Source organism: Nymphaea colorata, chromosome 11 (assembly GCF_008831285.2).
Source record: "Nymphaea colorata isolate Beijing-Zhang1983 chromosome 11, ASM883128v2, whole genome shotgun sequence".
Lineage (NCBI taxonomy): Eukaryota > Viridiplantae > Streptophyta > Magnoliopsida > Nymphaeales > Nymphaeaceae > Nymphaea > Nymphaea colorata.
Genome location: NC_045148.1, coordinates 826044 through 844765, shown reverse-complemented (window position 1 = coordinate 844765; position 18722 = coordinate 826044). Strand labels below are relative to the sequence as shown.

The window sequence follows — 18722 nt, the reverse complement described above, 5'->3', positions numbered from 1 at the left end:
CAAGGTAATAGGTACCTCAGATGAAGACGCTTGATTAGCTTGAATATTAGCTGGTAAGAAACCAGCAAGATTCTCTAGAATGTCCATTCTTCTTGCAATGCGAGGATTTCAATCTTTTACTATCTTCACGCTTGTTTTTCTGATTTTTTTTTCTCCTCCATAGGTATTGAAGTTACCTTTGGTGGCAGCAAATACTACTTTCTCATCACTATTGGACACAAGGTAGTGATCACCAAGAGTCCCCATCGCTCTTCTTCTAGATTCCTCACGCATTGGGAGAGCGCAAACTGAGCTGAGGGAGGGAAGCTCGTGAGCCATCAAAATAGAACTTCTAATATGTTCATAATCATTTCTTAGACCAGCCAAAACGGAGCATGAATGTCCATTTCATCTCATATTCCTTTGAATGTCCTAAATATTCGGTTATGGGCATCGTTCCCTGTTGAAACTCCCTTTTCTTGAGACAATTGATACATACGAGCAGTGTTAAATTGCTCGCTGTAGAATTCTTGGCTCAGGTCCAAATTTCCTCGGCTGTTTCAAGAAATTGAAAGATAACAGAGATTTTCGGCTCCATGGAGTTTATCAGCCATGAGGCCACTGTGTCATTTGTGGATCTCCATTCTTTGTGTTTAGTTAGGGTCATTCAAAGCAGGTTTACTAATGCTACCATCAATTAATACCAGCTTCAATTTTCCTCTTAAGAATCAAGTGACGGCTTTTGACCAAAGTAAGTAATTGAATCCGTCAAGCAAGGAGTTGGTGATTTTCAGATTAGGGTTACCTTATTCATGAAGAACTATTTTGTGTCCAGCTCCATCGCTCGTTTGAAGGAAGGTCTGAGATCCATTTTTGGCCCTATCTTCACCATTCTGCTCCATAGTAGACGTTTCAGAGAGAACCCCTTGAATCAACTCCTTAATAGCAGGATACACGCTCTGATAACAGGTCAATTTCGTCTAGGAAAGCATAGAAAAAAAAAAAAGGGCGCAGCATTTTTACGTGGTTCAGAGCGGGAGAGACAGCATTGGATGTTACTTGACAAAAAAACAGTACAAGCCATAGATAGTAGAGGTTAAACACTACAAGGCAACCTCTACACTTAGCATGAATTAGGGAACGTTCAGAAATTTTGTTCAACGACTAGAGATTTCATGAATAAGGAAACTGCCTCCCAAAGTTGAAAACTCTCTCTATCAGAAGTTCTCTTCGAGAAAGATTGAATTCGTTGGAGCTATTGTTTCTCAATTACTTGCAACACCCTAACAAAGGTAGAACTACATATCATGTTCGACTTATAACCTGAGATCCCAATCAAATTACAGAACTTCCTTTCTCTGCCGTGCCTTGAATGAAAACGACTCTCGTAAAGAAACACGAAGAAAATAGTACAAATTAAGCCACACGATAGAAGAAAAATCAAAGAACCAGTCGTCGAAACGAGGGAGAATTAGAAAAGTAGATAAACAAATTACAGCATCTTTATCTTCCTTGCATGCCCATCTGGGGAAACAACGCGGTCCGGGAATTATCGGTCTCTGAGTACCCCTGGTCATCGATGGGAACTGAAGCGGAACTCTCCTGGCCGGGAGGCGGGACGGCAGGATTATCATCCTCCTGTTTAGCTTCACTCGAGGTAGAAAATGAAGCATCAGCAGAAGCAGCAAATGCCTCCTGCAGTTGCAAGGCATGCTCCAAGTTCCAGAGTACGTCTCCCATGGACGGCCGATCCACGCCATACTCCGCCAAGCACTTCTCGGCAGCCTCTGCGAACTTATTGAGCGAGGCAGGAGCGATGGAACCAACGAGGTGTGGGTCGATGATCTTCTCCAGCAGGCCCTTCCTTTTCCACTGCATTGCCCATTCGGCGAGGTTGACCTGCTCCCTCGGCAGCGCCGGGTTGATGGCTGGTCTAGCGCAGAGCACCTCGAAGAGCACCACCCCGAAGGAGTAGACGTCTGACTTGTCCGTCAGCTGCTGCCGCCTGAAGTACTCGGGGTCGAGGTAGCCGAAGCTGCCCTTCACGGCCGTGCTCACGTGGGTATGCTCCATGGAGGGCGCGGCCTTCGACAGCCCGAAATCGGCCATCTTTGCCACTAGATTCTCGTCCAGCAGGATGTTGGTCGTCTTCACGTCCCTGTGAATGATTCCCTGAGCCGCGCCGGTGTGCAGGTAGTGCAGCCCCCTCGCGGCGCCGATGCACACCTCCAGCCTCTTTTTCCACGACAGCGGCGAGAGGTTCTTCCCGTACAGATGGTCCCTCAGCGGCCCGTTCGACATGTACTCGTACACCAGTATCATCTCCGAGTTCTCGTCGCAGTAGCCGATAAGGGAGACGAGGTGCCGGTGCCGGAGCTTCGAGAGCATCTGTATCTCCGTCTGGAACTCCGTCACCCCTTGCTCCGACTGCGGGTTCCCCCTCTTGACGGCGACCCGGGTGCCATCGTCCAGGTCGCCTAGGTAGACATTACCGAACCCTCCGACGCCGATGATGGCCTTCTGGTCGAAGTTCTTGGTGGCCGCTTGTAGCTCGGCGAGGGTGAAGTACCTGCCAAGCCCAAGCGTCGACGAGTAGAAGAAACTGGTCTTTTGCGAGCCGAATTGCGACCCGCCCCCTTTGCTCGTTAAGAAGCTGGAGTGACCTGTCTGCAGCGGGAGCAACCACGACGAGAAGCTGTTCCTCTTCTCCCAGTCTCTAGGCCGCTGCTGCCACTTCATGACCATCATTGTCAGACCCACGAACCCCCCTAGCGCCAGGACCAGGCCCAAACCCGCGACGACGCCGCTGCGCCCGGAGGACACGCCGTCGGCCTGCAGCCTCAAGCCGGCGACGGAGAACTCGCCGTCGAGGCTCCCCACGGAGTTGCTGAGCTTCATGACCTCCACGCCGTTGAGGATGGCGTTGGCGCTCGAGGGGGACACGTCGTTCACGGGGCCGACCTGCACGATGATGTTGTCTCCAGCCACGGACGCGTTGAGGACGAAGTCGCGGTAGTAAGGCGCCGCGAGCTCGCCAGTGAGCGTCGAGAGGTCGACGCCGGAGGCAGCCATGCGGTGGTTGAGGTAGACGTTGAAGTAGAGATCGTTAAGGCTTTTGCTCACGATGTCGCAGAAATGGAGGCGCACCAGGTAGCCGAAGGCCCGCTCGACGTTGAACTCCCATGTTATGTTGAATTTGGGGTTGCGGTGCCTCGACGGGCCCATCTCGTTGGCCGTCGCGTACACCCAGGCCGGCGCGATCAGCGGCGACACCCCACCGTCCTGCTCGTTGAAGGCCACGGCGGTCGGCTGCACCATAACGCTTCGTGCCGCGGGCCGGACCAACAGGTACCGTCGGTCGTCTCCGGCCCAGAAACGTCCCAGCGTGTCATTCCCCGGAGAGATGTAGGGTCCACCAACGTTGAGCCGGTAGGCGGTCTCAAGGGCGGTGCCGGCCGGCAAGGCGAAGCTGTTGACGGGGGCCAACGTGGAGGCGGTATCCGGGACGAGCGCGTTAGGGGCGGAGACGAACTCGACGGCGTTGATGAAGGCGACGGAGTTGCGGAGGGGGGAGAAGGTGAGAGAGAAGCGGTCGCCGGTGGCGTTGACGAGGTACTCGCGGAGCTCCCACGAGGAGGAGTTAGCGAGGTTGAAGGAGTGGAGAAGGACGATGTCGGGGGTGGTGACGGAGAAGACGGCTGCCGTGAGATCAAACTCGCTGTTGTCGACGGGGAAGAAATGGAGGCGGACCCAATGCCAGCCGTGCCTGGCCACAGGGAACGTGAACGTGGCCTGCTCCACGAAGATCCGAGCCGTGAGGTAGAGAGAAGAAGGGGCCGCCGGCGACGAGGGTCCCTTCACCAGAATGTGGCCCTTGGCAGAGAGGAAGGAGGCGGATTCAGTGTCGGAGCGGAAGACGCGGCCGTCCTGGAGGGTGGTGGCGGTGGGGGAGCCGCAGTCGATGCGGTAGTCGTCGGCGGGGACGAAGGAAGGGATGGCTGGTGGTTGGGCCGACGATGGGATGATGATGAAGCAGAGATGGAGGAGCACCTGCACCACGACCACCACCATCGTCGTGGATGATGGGGTGGTCGGAGAGAGGACGCCCATCTCTCTTTCGCTTTCTCAAAAAAGCGCGATTATGTTCACCCGCTTCCTCCTCCTCCTCCTCTTCTTCTTCTTTCTCTTTCCTCTGTGTCTTCTCTGTTTCTTCCGCTAACGATCAAATGCTGCTAATGTGGAGCAGGGGCGTCCATTGAAGGAGAGGCAGTCGTTCCTCTCCTTCTTTTCTCTGTCATTCCTTTGCTGGTTCATCCACCTTTCTCCACAGCGTGGTTTGAGGGACACGGTGATTGGGGGGTGGTGGTGGGCAATGGAGGTGGCGCTTGTTGGCATCTTGGAGGCCATGGCTCATGAGCTTTGACCGGTCGAGCCAATCTCCGCATTCATCGCACTCTCTCCCTCTCTTCTTCTCTCCATTTTTTGACAACTATCAATAACCATCCACCATCAGTAACCAAATGAATTTAATGATCTAAAATTGTCGATATTAATCATATACTTCCTCTTAATTTCCAGAAAGTTTTATCATATATATACACATAAGCCTGTGCCAACGGGACATGGAGACACCACAAATTTGAATTCGTATCAGCTAGCAATTGTGGGTTGTGTAAATTTATGATAACAATAAAGTGCAGCAAATTCTCAATCACTCAAGCCCGTGTTTCATGTTCTTATATATATATATATATATATATATATATATATATATATATATATATATGTATGTTATGTTTAACTTCATTGAAACTTCTATAACAGGAGATGACTTGGAAGATTAATCAAAAGTTTATAGTGTGCAGCCTACTCCCTCTTGCATGTACCCCGTAATTGAAATATAGAGAATCACTATGGAGGTATTTGGTAAATGAAGTTTTTCTAAAAGTGGGTTGTTCTCATTTTTAGCTTTGATGACGACCAAACAGATCTAAAACCAGGTTTTACTATTAAAACCTGGTTTAGGGTGTCATCCAAACACCCCTTCAAGTAACGGCAATATAAAAGAATTAGTATTAGCTGAATTATCACAGTAGAATCTAAAAATGATTAATGTGAAGACAGTATCTTAGCTGGAGATGAATCTCATCAATCTACTCATCGCAGATTCCATTGTCATTTGTCAGATTCCTTCGTTTGCTTATCTAATGTTCTCAATATTAAAAAAGATATTCTTTTCATATCTAAACTTGTTGATGATACAAATTCAGCAGTCCAATTTACTAGCTTTTCATGTGCATGTAAAGACCCTCGAATGGAGGTATTTGGTAAATGAGAGTGATAAAAAATATACATGTTCCATGAAGATACTTTTATATGTATTTGTTCAGCCTTAAAGCCCTAAGCGAAGTTTAAAAGTTGTCATCTTAATGCCTTATTATTTCTCTGTTAGACATAATAAGTGGTGTCTGTATCAAGTTGTCTAATTGGTCAATTGTGCCTGTTGAGAAACTTACGTTGGAAAACTATTGCTAATCCACTTGGAGTCTTGAATCCTAAGTGGTCATTTTTTATCTTTCGATTCAACAAAGAAAAGGTTTCAAAACCTTTTAATTTGAAATTTTGATTCTGATGTATGGTACCTTCTCAATATTATGTACTAATCCCATTACAGTTGGACATTTTTCATGAAGCAAAAAACGATGGTTTTGAGTTGTTTTATAAGTTTCATGCATGTTTTTGTTAAAAATCCAGTTTTTTTTTTTTTTGAATCTGCATTCTAATGTGATAAAAATGGTGAGTACTCTTTAAGAAATTTTGTTACATTTCTCCAAAATAATGGCATAAATCATAAAGTGTTTTGCTCACACACACTCCTAACAAAATAAAGGTTTATGAAAGAAAACTTTGACACATTGTTCAAAGTTTTATAAATGTGTCGTATGATAGTAATGTACCTGTCGATTATAGACAAAAGCATCTAACTCAGTAGTGCATATTATAAAGGAAGTTATCTTACATTACCATCTTTAGTGCTCATGTTGATTATAATTTCTTTCAAACTTTTAAATACATACATTTATGCTAACTAATATTTTCTGATGAAAAAGTTTTGATACAAAGCCTCCAAATGCAGATGGACAACAAGATCACGAAACCTGGCTTGTTAAAATTTGTAGCTATAGAAATATGATTCTTGATGAGAATAACTTTGGTGATGTTCTGCCATGTCTTATGCAACAATATTTTAATTTTAATGTCTAGGTTCATCATGCATGATTAAGTGCAAATTTCTTTGTTGGCATGAATAATAATGATTGTGACCCACGCATACCATAAGCAACCCTTTCTTCTTCTAGCAACAGGAATACAACTGATCAACACAGCTTCTGAGATATGAAGCATTCAAAGGGTTTCTTTGTTCTGACACTGATTATATGAATTCTGTGGTCATCTGAAACTCCATTCAATGACAATCATATGACGCATGGAGCAATGTGTTTTGAGAGGCAAAGGATTTCTCTGTCCAGTCTGTGCAAATATGGAGAACTCATCCATCTAAACAGGGTTGTCTGGTCCAACATGGTCAAAAGCAGGGGCGGAGCCAGGATTTCCCGCAAGGGCGGGCCAAATACGGACTAGGTTTTGTGGGTTGAATTTGGGTAGGGCCAAATTGAGACAATTTTTTTTTTCTATTTTTACATTAGATTTTTTTTAAAAAAAAAATTGGTTGGGTGGAGCCATGGCCTAGGCGCCCCCCCCCCCCCGCCCCCCTCCCTCCGCCCCTGGTCAAAAGAAATATAAAATATGACTGAATGTACATGCCCAATATATATATATATATATATATATATATATATATATGTATATATATATATATATATATATATATATGTATATATATATATATATATATATATATATATATATATATATATGGGCGCCCGGCCAAGCTGCAGGGGCCTGGGCCCAAAAAGCCCATCCCGAGCCTGATGGGCCGGCCAGAATCTATAATATATACTTTATTATTAAAAAGATATTTTATATTAAAAATTATTTTATATTTTAAAAAATTATTTTTTTATTATAACTGGGCTTAGCCTGGACCCAGGTTTCGAGTATCGGGCTTCGGCCTGACTCTCAGATATCGGGCCCGGCTGGACCCACTTCTTGGCCCGGCTGATGCTTAACCCTAATATATACGGCAGCATGGTTTCTCTAGTCCTGGAGAAAACATTATTTACATGAATCACGTTGATTTATGTCAATGATGTGACATGTTTAATTGTTTATATTATACAAGTATTCCTAAAAGCATTATTGAATGAGTGGTAGTGCTCCGAGCCATGCATGTGCAAGACTTTAGGAACGTGTTGTGGAAAACCCTAGCGGGCGTGTCATTGCTGGCGTCGTGAAACCACCGCATAAGTTGGAATTTGGATTTCATAGAATATTTCTCTCTACCAAATTCACGTACCACAATTTTTGAAGATATTTTCTCCGAGGGGCAGATTTAATGGGTGGGCATTCTTTTTCTAAAGTAGTGATTGATTGAATCTCGTGTAAGACTTTTCAAGAGGGGTCAATCTTTCGGGAGTGGAAAAATCTTATACACGTTGATTCATGACGTTGAATTTTGGCCTATATCAAAGAATATTTTATCATTCTTGTAAAGGACGTTTGATAACAGGATTTGAAATCGCAAGATGCACTACCCACCTCAAATTCATGGCACTATATATCAAACTACAGTTTCTCGAAGTTGTAAATTTAGATTGTTCTGTCTCCCTCTGAATTCTTATATAGGATTAAAATGGACATGTTATAAATTTCTATCGTAATTTATTCGGTCTTTAGAAGAAGGGATTTTAAATCCTTATTAGAATACGTAGACACGAGATGCTGGAATTTGAGTGTTTGTGTCACAGCAAAGGCCGGCGAGGATTGGGACAACTTATTGACCTAGAGTCTTGGACTAACCTACTCTAAGCAAAAACTCAGAACGAAACCTACATTTTCAGAATTTTCAACCAAGCGCAATTTCTTTTTCGAGAATTGCTGAGTTAGGACCCTCTTGCAGCATTGCCTCTTCATTCATTGAAGTCGAAAAACCTGAGAGGTTTTTGGCTGAAGCCAGAAAATTTTTATAAATATATCGGTGGCCTTTTTGTGAATGTGAAATAAGCAAGCCTTTCGATTGAAAAATTATGCCATTAGGAGATGACAAAATTTCGCGTGTTTGGGACGCTGGAGTTTCACGTGAGGTTCCTTTTTCAGTCTCCAAAAGCAGACCTAATTCAAAAATATAAAATTCGTTAAGAATTCGTATATTAAATAGTGAACCTTAAAAATGTTTTTCATGAAAACACTCCTCTCCTCTCCCGCTAACATTATTTAGCAATATTCTACCCTCTAAATATAAATCTTTATTTTCCAACACCCGTTCAAAGTTTTACCTCAAGAACATTGTTTTTTAAGCAAATTGGGTTTGTGAAAAATCTAATTTTATAAATAATGTTTTCAAAAAAGAGTGAACAAAAGTATTTGAAAATACTCAAAACGACATGCTTCATTCATTATGCGATCCTAATTAATAATAATGCCAAAGAATGTTATTGTTTTTTGTTTGACTTAGTGTTCGATTAAATCTCACATGCTTTTAGAGTATGCTCAATATGATCCTAATTAATAATAATGCCAAAGAATGTTATTGTTTTTTGTTTGACTTAGCGTTCAATTAAATCTCAGATGCTTTTCGAGCAATGCATAAACTGATCAAATAGCACTTTTATATGATTAATAAATATTATATAAAAAAATAAAAATATAAAAAAATAAAAAGGTCGTCTATGTCCGAGAATTGCCGAGAAATAAAAACTATAAATTGCTTATTTATATAAATTGCGGGCAAGAGTATGTCCCCTTCGGGACAAAACAATTTTTTTTACGTGGTCCGTGTTTGATTGCAATAAATACGAATTTAGTAAGGAAGATAGTTTTTCGAGTTATCAAACGCCACTTGAAGTGAAGTGTGGGGGCAGTAATATTACAGGTGTCATTGTGGTCCCCGTGCATTAAAGAATCCCTGATAAGACTGGATCCGGATGGTGGTCCAAACCCAACTTAAATCCAAACCACTGAAAGCCACAGCGATCATCCAAACGTACATTCCTGTTTGGACTGGACCAATGTCACGATCTCGGAAGTCATGGAGAGAAGTTTTTCAGGAAAGATGTTTAAGTAAAAGGTTAATAACCTAACCTTCGAGATCTTAAACTGTGTTGATGTCAACATTAACAACAATGCACATTTCAACTTAGATGTCGTGCCCTACCACCTTAAGTTATATGAACATAACGTTCACGAGAATGGAACTAAAGACATGTTTTTATACAAACTTCTATCTCAATCAGCTATGTTATGCCCATTGAAGCCAGAGTTGCCTATTCTTAAAATGTGTTTGTTTTACGACGGATCTACGTAGTGATTTGAAATCATTAAGACATCATATCTATAGATTTAAGATTGGGCCGTCTCATCAACGTTTTGATCTAATTGCATAAAATAGTGCATTTTGGAAGATCTCAATTTAAACAACTCGAAAATTTCAATAATATGAAATTTAAATTTATGGCACATACTAAAACCATGAACTTAAAGGTCCGATGAGAGATGGTATGACCTTAAATCTATCCATGAGATCACCATGGATCTCATCATATATGTAATGTAGTGAAACAAACACAACCTAAATTCATAATTTTTTACATATAACATACATTATGGGGTCCTCACTTTAAACTTTCAAAAACACTTAACAAACACCATCTAAAAGATTCAAAATCAGGAGTTACTACTCCGCGCGACGGAGGCGCATGGTTCACGATCTTCGAAGCTGTAAACCCAGAAAATTGAGAACGTACAAACGGGGTCCGATGATTTCGGGATTGCATCGCATTCGCATGTTTTGCCTCCCGCGGGGGAGGGTATTATCGTAAAACGGAGATCTTTGGCCTATATATATCAGAGGCCGAGCGAGGCCACGCTTTAGCGCAGAGCTCAGAAGGGAGAGAAGATGGGGGAGACGAAGACCGTACATTCCCCTCTGGTCACCTATGCCTCGATGCTGTCGCTCCTCACCCTCTGTCCTCCCTTCGTCATCCTCATGTGAGTGTCTCCCGCATCGATCTGGACATTCTGTTTTTGGATGAGTAGATGACGAGTTCAGCAATGTTGTTGTGTACACTTAGATCTGTAATAACTTAGTTTCTAGTCCGCCTGGATATGGCTTTTGAGGTTGTAATGCTTTAGTCTTTAGTATAGTTTGAAAGCGTATTAGTACCGTCGATGGACCTGCGTCAAACGAGCTTCCTGTTTCGGAAGAAATCTGGTGTGTCGTTGCTTGTGCATGCGAATTTGGCGTCGTTCTTTTCTCTTTCTCCGATACCGTGAGGTTTCTGGTTCGATATGATCTTAGATAATTCCTCTTCACATTTACGCAGGTGAATATAAATTTGTAACCGCGCTGTCTTTTGTCACTAGCTTGCTGAAAAAACTTGCGCACTCTCTGTACATCTCTGAGTTTACTTTCGATGATTTACTTTTTGGTTCCAGGGTTTATCTTCGTTCTCTGCGACTGTCGTTCTCAGCTCTTCTCATTTTTCTTTGACTCTGAATTTGGATGTTTTCTGAGTACCAGTCTCACCTATAAACATGCTTTTGATTATGCAGATGGTACACAATGGTCCATGCTGATGGGTCTCTCTCCATTGCATTCAATTACTTCAAGCAGAATGGCTTACAAGGACTCATTAGCATATGGCCAAAACCAACTGCAGTTGCCTGGAAAATAATTGCATGTTTTGCTGCCTTTGAAGCAGTGCTTCAATTGGCTCTTCCTGGTGAAAGAGTTGAAGGCCCAATATCTCCTGCTGGGAATCGACCTGTTTACAAGGTTGAATTCTTTTTTGGATTATGTTGCTTCTACTCGTCATCCTTAATCTATTGCATTATATGGAAGCATAAGCTTCCAGTTTATGACTTGCATAATAATGCTTTAGTCACTATCGGCTATACACTGTAATATCTGAGCAGCTAAAACATTATTATTACAGAGCAGGAAGCAAATGAAGATGAGGATGAAACAAATAATGACCAGTGACTGTTAGAGATTGCATTTTAATAGCTGAATCTGAAATAATTAAGTCTTGGTCACTAAATGTGTGGAAGGATGATTTCGTGACATTCAGATTGTAACCACATGCATATGGCTGACAAATTTAAGGCTTTTTCCTTCTTTTGTTGTTCGGAAATTAAAAGGTTTCTGTATGAGTTATAGGAGAAAGAGGACAATAATAATCAGAAACTTTCATTGTATTTCTCTCATGATTCCCATGAATGATATGTTAGCTCTTTTTGTCAGTTGAAAGAGCCAACTAAGTTGTTTTGCCTGCTACTTGTCACCTTCCAAGTAAATTCCTTCCAGTATTGTTGAACTCGGAGTTGCTTGTTTATTCATTTGTATAACTTTGGGGAAAAGTGAACCTTGATATTTTATTCTTTTGTAGGCAAATGGCCTGTTGGCATATGCAGTTACAATGGTGGCATATGTTACTATTTGGTGGTAAGAAATCCTTTTCACTGTGGTTTACCTTCATTGTAGCCATGGCCACTGTCAAGGTCATCTGATCATTGTTTTGTGCTTCTTTTGCCCCTTATCACTTAGCAGGGGATTTCCTTTGTCATAACTTTTGACTTTTTCTGTCTTGTTCATGAATTGTCTGGAAACAACTTTGTTAGTTTGATAGCTATGTAAGCACCAGAGGCAGCTTATTACCTATATTGAAGGTGCATTATGAGCTTAATCATGTTAAACCTTGTGTTCTTTCTTCGGTTAACATCCTTCATGCAGATATTTTTGGTATAAGACTATAAGTATTCTTCAAAAATGTTTAGCGTTAGAAGGTAAATGTTAAAGAATCAGGAACTGAAGGTGATTAAGTCTGGGTGAGTTTTATTTATTTGTTGGAGCTTTCCTTTTCTTATAGCTTAAAAGGTCCGTTATCACAGCGAGCAATTTTTTACATGAGGCCTAGCTGCTACTACAAGCTATTTTCTATTAAACAGCCTGGAGATGTTGATTTATATTAATCAAACTATTGTTTTTTTATAGTTTTTACATGTGATTAGTTTCAAACTTGAGAACCTTCTCCTGAGAAAAAAGTCCCAATATCTGAATGGTTAAAAATTAAAATATTAGTAGTTAGCTTTAAAATTTTAAATGATGTTAGCTTTAAAATTTAAATGATAAAAAGAATTATGTAGGCTACCGATGATGACTACTATTTTGTTCGCACCAAACTCTTCTTTAGCTTTTGAGCTATATATCGACGGGTGGAACTAAGAAGCATGGGTTAAGTTACGTTATCATGGTTCTCAATGCCAGATGTAGTATCTCGTTTTATTTTGTTATTTTGGCATTTTTCCCCCTTTTTTTGGTTCCATAATGATGCGCTTCATCTCCTAGTATATTTCTTTCACTTTATCTCCAAGTAGTATGAAAAGTACAACTCAGCTTCTTCATTTCTGATGCAATCTATTATGCCTTCTAGGTTGGGCATATTTAACCCTGCTATCGTATATGATCATTTGGGTGAGATCTTCTCTGCGCTAATTGTTGGCAGTTTTATCTTTTGCATTTTATTATACATAAAGGTAATGTACTTATTTGACTGGGGCACTTATTCTGATTTGCTTTCCTAATATGTATCTTGTCCTAATAGCAACTCTTTTTTCAAAAAGGGGCATCTGGCACCATCTTCAACTGATTCTGGTTCATCAGGCAATCTAATAATTGATTTCTATTGGGTAAATTCTGGTTATCCCTTTTGTCAAACAGGCATTAGTTACATGTTTAATTATTTTGCACCTAAATGGACCTATTCATAAGCTATACCATGATTTTAAATTTTAATCAAGTTCGCGAGCTTATCCATGTAAATTGAAAATGTTGGTGGAAAGTTGATGATCAATTCTTAAGGAGAATATCATGGTACAAAAACTTTCCAATTCGTTGCACCTTTTTTGGTGAATTCTTTAGAACATGGTAAATTGGGCTAGACTCTGTTCTCTATAATGAACTTCCAGCAGTTTGTGGCTTCTGTTTTTAACACTCTGTCACTATGGAAAATTTTTCAGTTAAAGATGTTTCTTTCATGATTTCATCTATATTGTTCTATTTTTCCTTAATTGCTTGACATAATATACACTTTACATGTGATAGAAATGATACACGTAAATCCTAATATATCAGGTGGTTCCTGATTTTGACATCAGAAAAGTTGTTATGAATCAGTAATTGGGTACCCTCAGTTGAATGAAGGAAGCCACTAAAAACCAGATATATGTGAGGATAACTGAGAGCACATCTTAAATGCTAGTAGTAATTACTCATTAAAAGCTGCAGTCGTGAACCAAATTACTTTTGAGTTGTAGGCTTTCGTGCTTTTGATGATAATCATGAGTTTATGTTAGTCCTTTACTCCTTTTTTCCCTGAACTCCATTTGCAGTTGTCATTTTCTTTTTGTTACTTGTTCCCTTGCTTATCTGCATTGACAATCCATGTACAATTCTCATCTATACTTGCTATAAGATTTAGCTAGTTCAATTGTCCGTTAAAATGCAGGGAATGGAGTTATACCCTCGATTTGGGAAAAGTTTTGATATTAAGGTGTTTACCAATTGCCGCTTTGGCATGATGTCTTGGGCAGTTCTTGCTGTGACTTACTGCATCAAACAGGTTAGCAGCACTGCACCATGTATCATGTGTCTGCATTGCCTTCTAGTTAGTTTATTTGCTAGGCATCTAGTGGTTCATCTGCTAATATCTTTAACCAACTTTTGTTGTCATTAGAAGCTACTAACATGTTAATTAAGTCATATTTACCAAAATGCTTTCTTGTCCAACAGTATGAAGAGAACGGTCAAGTTGCTGATTCCATGCTTGTCAATACTGCATTGATGCTGATTTACGTGACTAAGTTCTTTTGGTGGGAACCTGGATATTGGAATACCATGGATATAGCACATGATCGAGGTGTGCTTTCTTTACTTTCCTGTGTTTACTGCTGTTGATTGTTTCTTTATATAACATTTAACACCAAGTGGATGCTTTTTTTCCTTTTCCTTTCCTGCTTGATGTATTCATTGTCTTTGATACTTTGTCAGCTGGATTTTACATCTGCTGGGGCTGCTTAGTATGGGTTCCATCTGTCTATACTTCCCCCGGATTGTACCTTGTCAACCATCCTGTGAACCTAGGCCTTCAGGTAAAGCAATGAAGATAAACTTGTCTTTTGGTACCAGATGACTTTATATCATTGTTAATACCCTAATTATATTTTAAGTATCTGAGTTAGGGACCTTTGAGTAATTTTTATTACATTCAAATCTCATTTCTTTTTTAGTATCTTTTTAATTAAACGGTGAGGTTTTTCTCGGGTATAATATGGCGGGCTTGAAAAATATGGGAAAAAATGGTATTTTAAAAAAAATTTAAAAAACTAAAAATGGAAGAAAATAAAATAAGTGAGAAAATAATGACTCAAACATCAAAAAATAAGTAAATTTGCAACAAATAAAAAATGAAAAATGTAAAAAACTGTTTGGCATTAAAAAAAATGGAAAAATGAAAAAAACGAAAAAAGGGTGAAAAAGCGCGTTTTTTCGTTTTTCATATTTTTTTCAAAAAAACGCGTTTTAAACAGCATTTCATTTTCTCGTGTTTTTTTCGAAAATAACGCATTTTTTGTGACTAGCAGGTTTTATGTAATGTTCTCAAACGTGCTATTTTCTATATGATCTTCATATGTACAAATGTGGTGATAAATAAGGTTTAAGGTTGACCAGTCTTGTCCTTTTTTTTTTCTTGACATAGAGAAAAATGCTTATGTTTAACAAATAGGATTTCAATTGCTTTGAGGCATACCAAGAACGTGTGAGATGCCAATTAGAGATAAAGATAATCTCTTTAATGCAACCAAGTTGCAGATCAGTGCATGCCTTGTTTAATTGGGACCTCTTTAGGATTATGATGGGACTAGTAATTTTTCGTGGCAAAAAAAATGTAGATAAAAGTAAAACCTTAAAGAAACCAATTCATTTATTAAATAAACTGCTTTAATGGTTATGAAAATTTCAATATAGTGTCTGGGAATCTTGATCAATCAAATTTGGTACTTCTGTGATTATTGCTGATGCCTAGATATTGCTTTGTTCAAGGAAAACTGATCAAAATAATTTCCAGTGTGATACTTCCCTACCATTCTTATGGAGATGGTGCATATAGAGGGTTTGCATGTTAATGCAGAACATTGGTAGCTTTTCCTATCTTTCTTGATTTATATGTTCTATCTGTATGAGGGATTATTCAACTTCAGCCAGGGAAGATTGCATCTTTCTATATGTCTATAATTTCTGCAATGAGTAATCTCATTGGCTAGCGCTTTTGTAATAACAATATCATGTGGAGAGATGTCCTTGTCTCTTAATGAAAATGTTTTTGTATTGCAGCTTGCACTTTTCATCTTTGTTGCTGGCGTTGGATCCATATTTGTCAATTATGATTGTGACAGGCAGAGGCAGTACTTTCGCAAAACTGGTGGGAAGTGTTTGATTTGGGGGAAGCCACCTTCAAAGGTTTTAATGCATCACATAGCTTTTCATAATTTTGCATAGTTGGTTTATGGTTGGCCTTTTAAACTACGTTTAAGTTTGGCCTTACTTCTCAACTTCTTTTGCAGATAGAAGCATTTTATCATACCACAACTGGGGAAAAGAAATCCAGTCTGCTTTTGACCTCTGGCTGGTAAATTAAGATGAATGTTTTTTTTAATATGAAATTCAAAACTTCAAATAAGAATTTCAACGGACTTTAAATGCCACCTGTTTCTGTGTTTCTATTACTGCCTTTCTCAAATCATGATTACCTTGATTGCTTTATTGGATTAGCTACTTCTGTATGTTTATAACCTGGAAACAAGTGGCTTTTGTTGTAAAACTCCTAAAGGTAGTTTACTGCACCAGAGTGTAAATATCTGGAGAAGTAGCCGCTAACCTGGAAAGCCTTTAAATGTGAAAGTTGAGCGTTGAATAGTCTCCTGACTCACCTCTTACCTAACTAGTTCTAGCATTAGAAAGAAAGGTCCATTCAGGAGATAGTTTCTGATTGCTCCAGCATCCACTGCACCAATTATCTAGAGAAAACTAATACCAACATTTGTTCCCTATTGCAAGAAATAGCTAATTCTTGCACAACTGCAAATTTTTAGTTGAGAATTGCATATTGCATAAGTTTATGCATTTAATTTGATATGTCTAACACCTTTCTTTTTCCATAACAAATACCAATCTAAGGCCGTGTTTGAATGAGTGCAGGAGAGTGTCTCAGAGCAGAATGTCTGAGACGTCACCTTTGCCCCTTCACACCCTTAAGGGTGTAGCAGTAGTATGGGGAAAACTGAAAAGGTTCCCTTTTAATGTGGTTTGGTAGTGGGTGTCACAGGAGTCATGCCTCTTGTTTGAATGGGGAGTATCCTGTCAATGTAGAATATTTGGCACATAGATCCTCCACCACTCAATGATGCCCTTAAAGGATCCTTAAGTATGGTGGAACTGAGTCATATTCCCTTGCTTATCTGGCCCTTGTGAGTTGTGAGGGTAAAACCTCCTGGTATTGCCTCTCACAGGTACCCCCTCCAACTCAACGGGAGTTTTCCTGTTGGTTGGACTAGGTATACACTTCCTGAATTCGAAATCCTTGATGTCACTGAACATGGGAATTGAGATGTATTTCTAATCTGACCTAGGCCAGTTGTATGAAGCCCTTGTGGAATTAATAGGGAATTTCAACTTTACTCAGGCTTTTGACTTTAGTCAGACTTGGTTTTCTCGGTCTACCAACTGTGTGACTTGAGAAAACAACAGCTAGGCGTTCCAACTCAATTTTTTTTTTAAAATGTTCATTTTTTTTTCACATTTTTGAGTTTTTTTACGTTTTTTAAGGAGAAAAAATTAAGTCTTTAATTTTTTGAGGCGTCTTTTGACATTTTACTAACTATTTTGGATTTTTATCGATACTTCTGTAAGAAACATATTAAAAAAATTCAAATTGTCATAATTTTATTCTGTTATTCTTTTTTTTTTAATGAAATCCCAAGAATTTCCAAAGGAAAACCAATTTCCCAACTAATAAACATGAGAATGAGATTTGTGATTATGATATATATATATATATATATATATATATATATATATATATATATATATATATATATATATTCAACATTGTGAAATTAAGAACACAGCATTTGGCCTATATTGACCAGCAGGTGTTTTGGTTTTCTATGTTTTTGCAGGTGGGGCTTATCTAGACACTTCCATTATGTGCCAGAGATATTAGCAGCGTTCTTCTGGACTTTGCCTGCTCTTTTCAATCACGTATGTCCTTTGTTTTTCATTTTGCTACTGAAGAATTAATTGTATTAACAATGTCAATGTCGCTGCTTTGACTATGTCATTGGGTGCTTGTCATTGCAAAAATCAATTGGATGTAGCTATGAATTGGAACTGAGCCTGATCATGTGCTTGCCTAGTTTTTTGGATCTCGGTTTCTCCAGGATGTTGCAGATTAGAACAAGGGAAAGTGGTTTCTCTGAAACTTGGCTTCCTACTTCCTACCGTTAGTTTTATTTAGACTTGGAACTGGTCTGTGTATACCATAGCAGGTTGTGCTAACACATGTACCCAAGGTGTTTTTTCTGAACTCCCGAGCTCCTCCTATATGATGTTTCAGTACATATTGGTAAAAAGATTTGATGACATGATTGGGTTTAGAACTTGACTTGGTTAGGTTTCTCCGCTGAAGTACAAATTCAAGGCTTATATGCACAAGTTTTTGAACCCTGCATTAGGTGTTCGTTTTTGCTTCGAAACTTGGTTGTGAAGCATCTATCTTTGGTTACAAGATCTTGTCTTGAATTTCTTGCAGTGCCTCCCTTACTTCTATGTGGTCTTTCTCACAATTCTCCTTTTTGATCGGGCCAAGAGAGATGATGATCGGTGTGCAAACAAGTAAGCATCCATGTTGTGAAAATTTGATTCTTATATATCCTAGCACTTGTTAGTTGATAATTTCCTCACTTGTCTCGCTTGTATTTTGACCAGGTACCAGAAATACTGGAAACAATACTGCCAAAAGGTTCCAAATAGAATCGTACCGGGAATATACTGAATTGCTAATCTTTCCTGTTGATACTGGAGGTTGTTAAACATGAAATTTAGTGAGCTTCCATTTGAATGATCTTGTGTTTGAAATGGTTCTGCCTGTGCCAAATCAGAGAAAACCCGCCTAGGTGCATGCCTGAAGTTTATGTAACTTGTATTTTGTAACTTCATTTTTATGCCATGAACTATGTTGTATTTGCAGGTTGTAGATTTTATCATGAAAGTTTTAGCAGTGCAGTTTTGTTCACCACAAGATATAATGGCGAGTTCATTTCAGTTTTGATGCCTCGGTGTGATTTGTTGCTGAATATGATGGGTATCGCTGATTTTTTTTTCGTGAATAGTTGATAAAGAAGTAACTATTCTACAAAGAACTAGTAACACGAAAACTGGGAAAATTGACATTGAAGTTCCGATGCAATAATTGACATGTGAAGTTGATTTGGGGTAGTACAGCTGA

The 18722-nt window shown here is 39.7% G+C and overlaps 2 protein-coding genes across 2 annotated transcripts; one reads left to right on the top strand and one right to left on the bottom strand.

Moving 5' to 3' along the window:
* Positions 1-1224: 1224 nt before the first annotated feature.
* On the bottom strand, positions 1225-4372 carry LOC116263707 (probable receptor-like protein kinase At4g39110). Its single transcript, XM_031643442.2, has one exon. The coding sequence runs from the start codon at positions 4087-4089 to the stop codon at positions 1483-1485; it is 2607 nt and encodes an 868-aa protein (XP_031499302.1). The 5' UTR covers positions 4090-4372; the 3' UTR covers positions 1225-1482.
* A 5616-nt stretch (positions 4373-9988) lies between these two features.
* Positions 9989-18499, top strand: LOC116264959 (7-dehydrocholesterol reductase). The gene is made up of 13 exons (XM_031645438.2): positions 9989-10146; positions 10711-10933; positions 11547-11602; positions 12591-12693; positions 12781-12846; positions 13665-13778; positions 13949-14075; positions 14207-14307; positions 15551-15676; positions 15781-15845; positions 17395-17476; positions 18027-18109; positions 18203-18499. Exons 1-13 carry the CDS (start codon positions 10055-10057, stop codon positions 18267-18269), a joined length of 1305 nt encoding a protein of 434 aa, XP_031501298.1. The 5' UTR covers positions 9989-10054; the 3' UTR covers positions 18270-18499.
* The last annotated feature ends 223 nt before the right edge of the window (positions 18500-18722 follow it).

Bases quoted from the DNA above. Each gene is read 5' to 3' on its own strand.
- LOC116263707 (XM_031643442.2), bottom strand. From the start codon at position 4,089: ATGGGCGTCCTCTCTCCGACCACCCCATCATCCACGACGATGGTGGTG.
- LOC116264959 (XM_031645438.2), top strand. From the start codon at position 10,055: ATGGGGGAGACGAAGACCGTACATTCCCCTCTGGTCACCTATGCCTCG. The intron at 10,147-10,710 runs GTGAGTGTCTCC...TTGATTATGCAG, and splicing joins CCTCCCTTCGTCATCCTCAT to ATGGTACACAATGGTCCATG. The intron at 15,846-17,394 runs GTAAATTAAGAT...ATGTTTTTGCAG, and splicing joins CTGCTTTTGACCTCTGGCTG to GTGGGGCTTATCTAGACACT.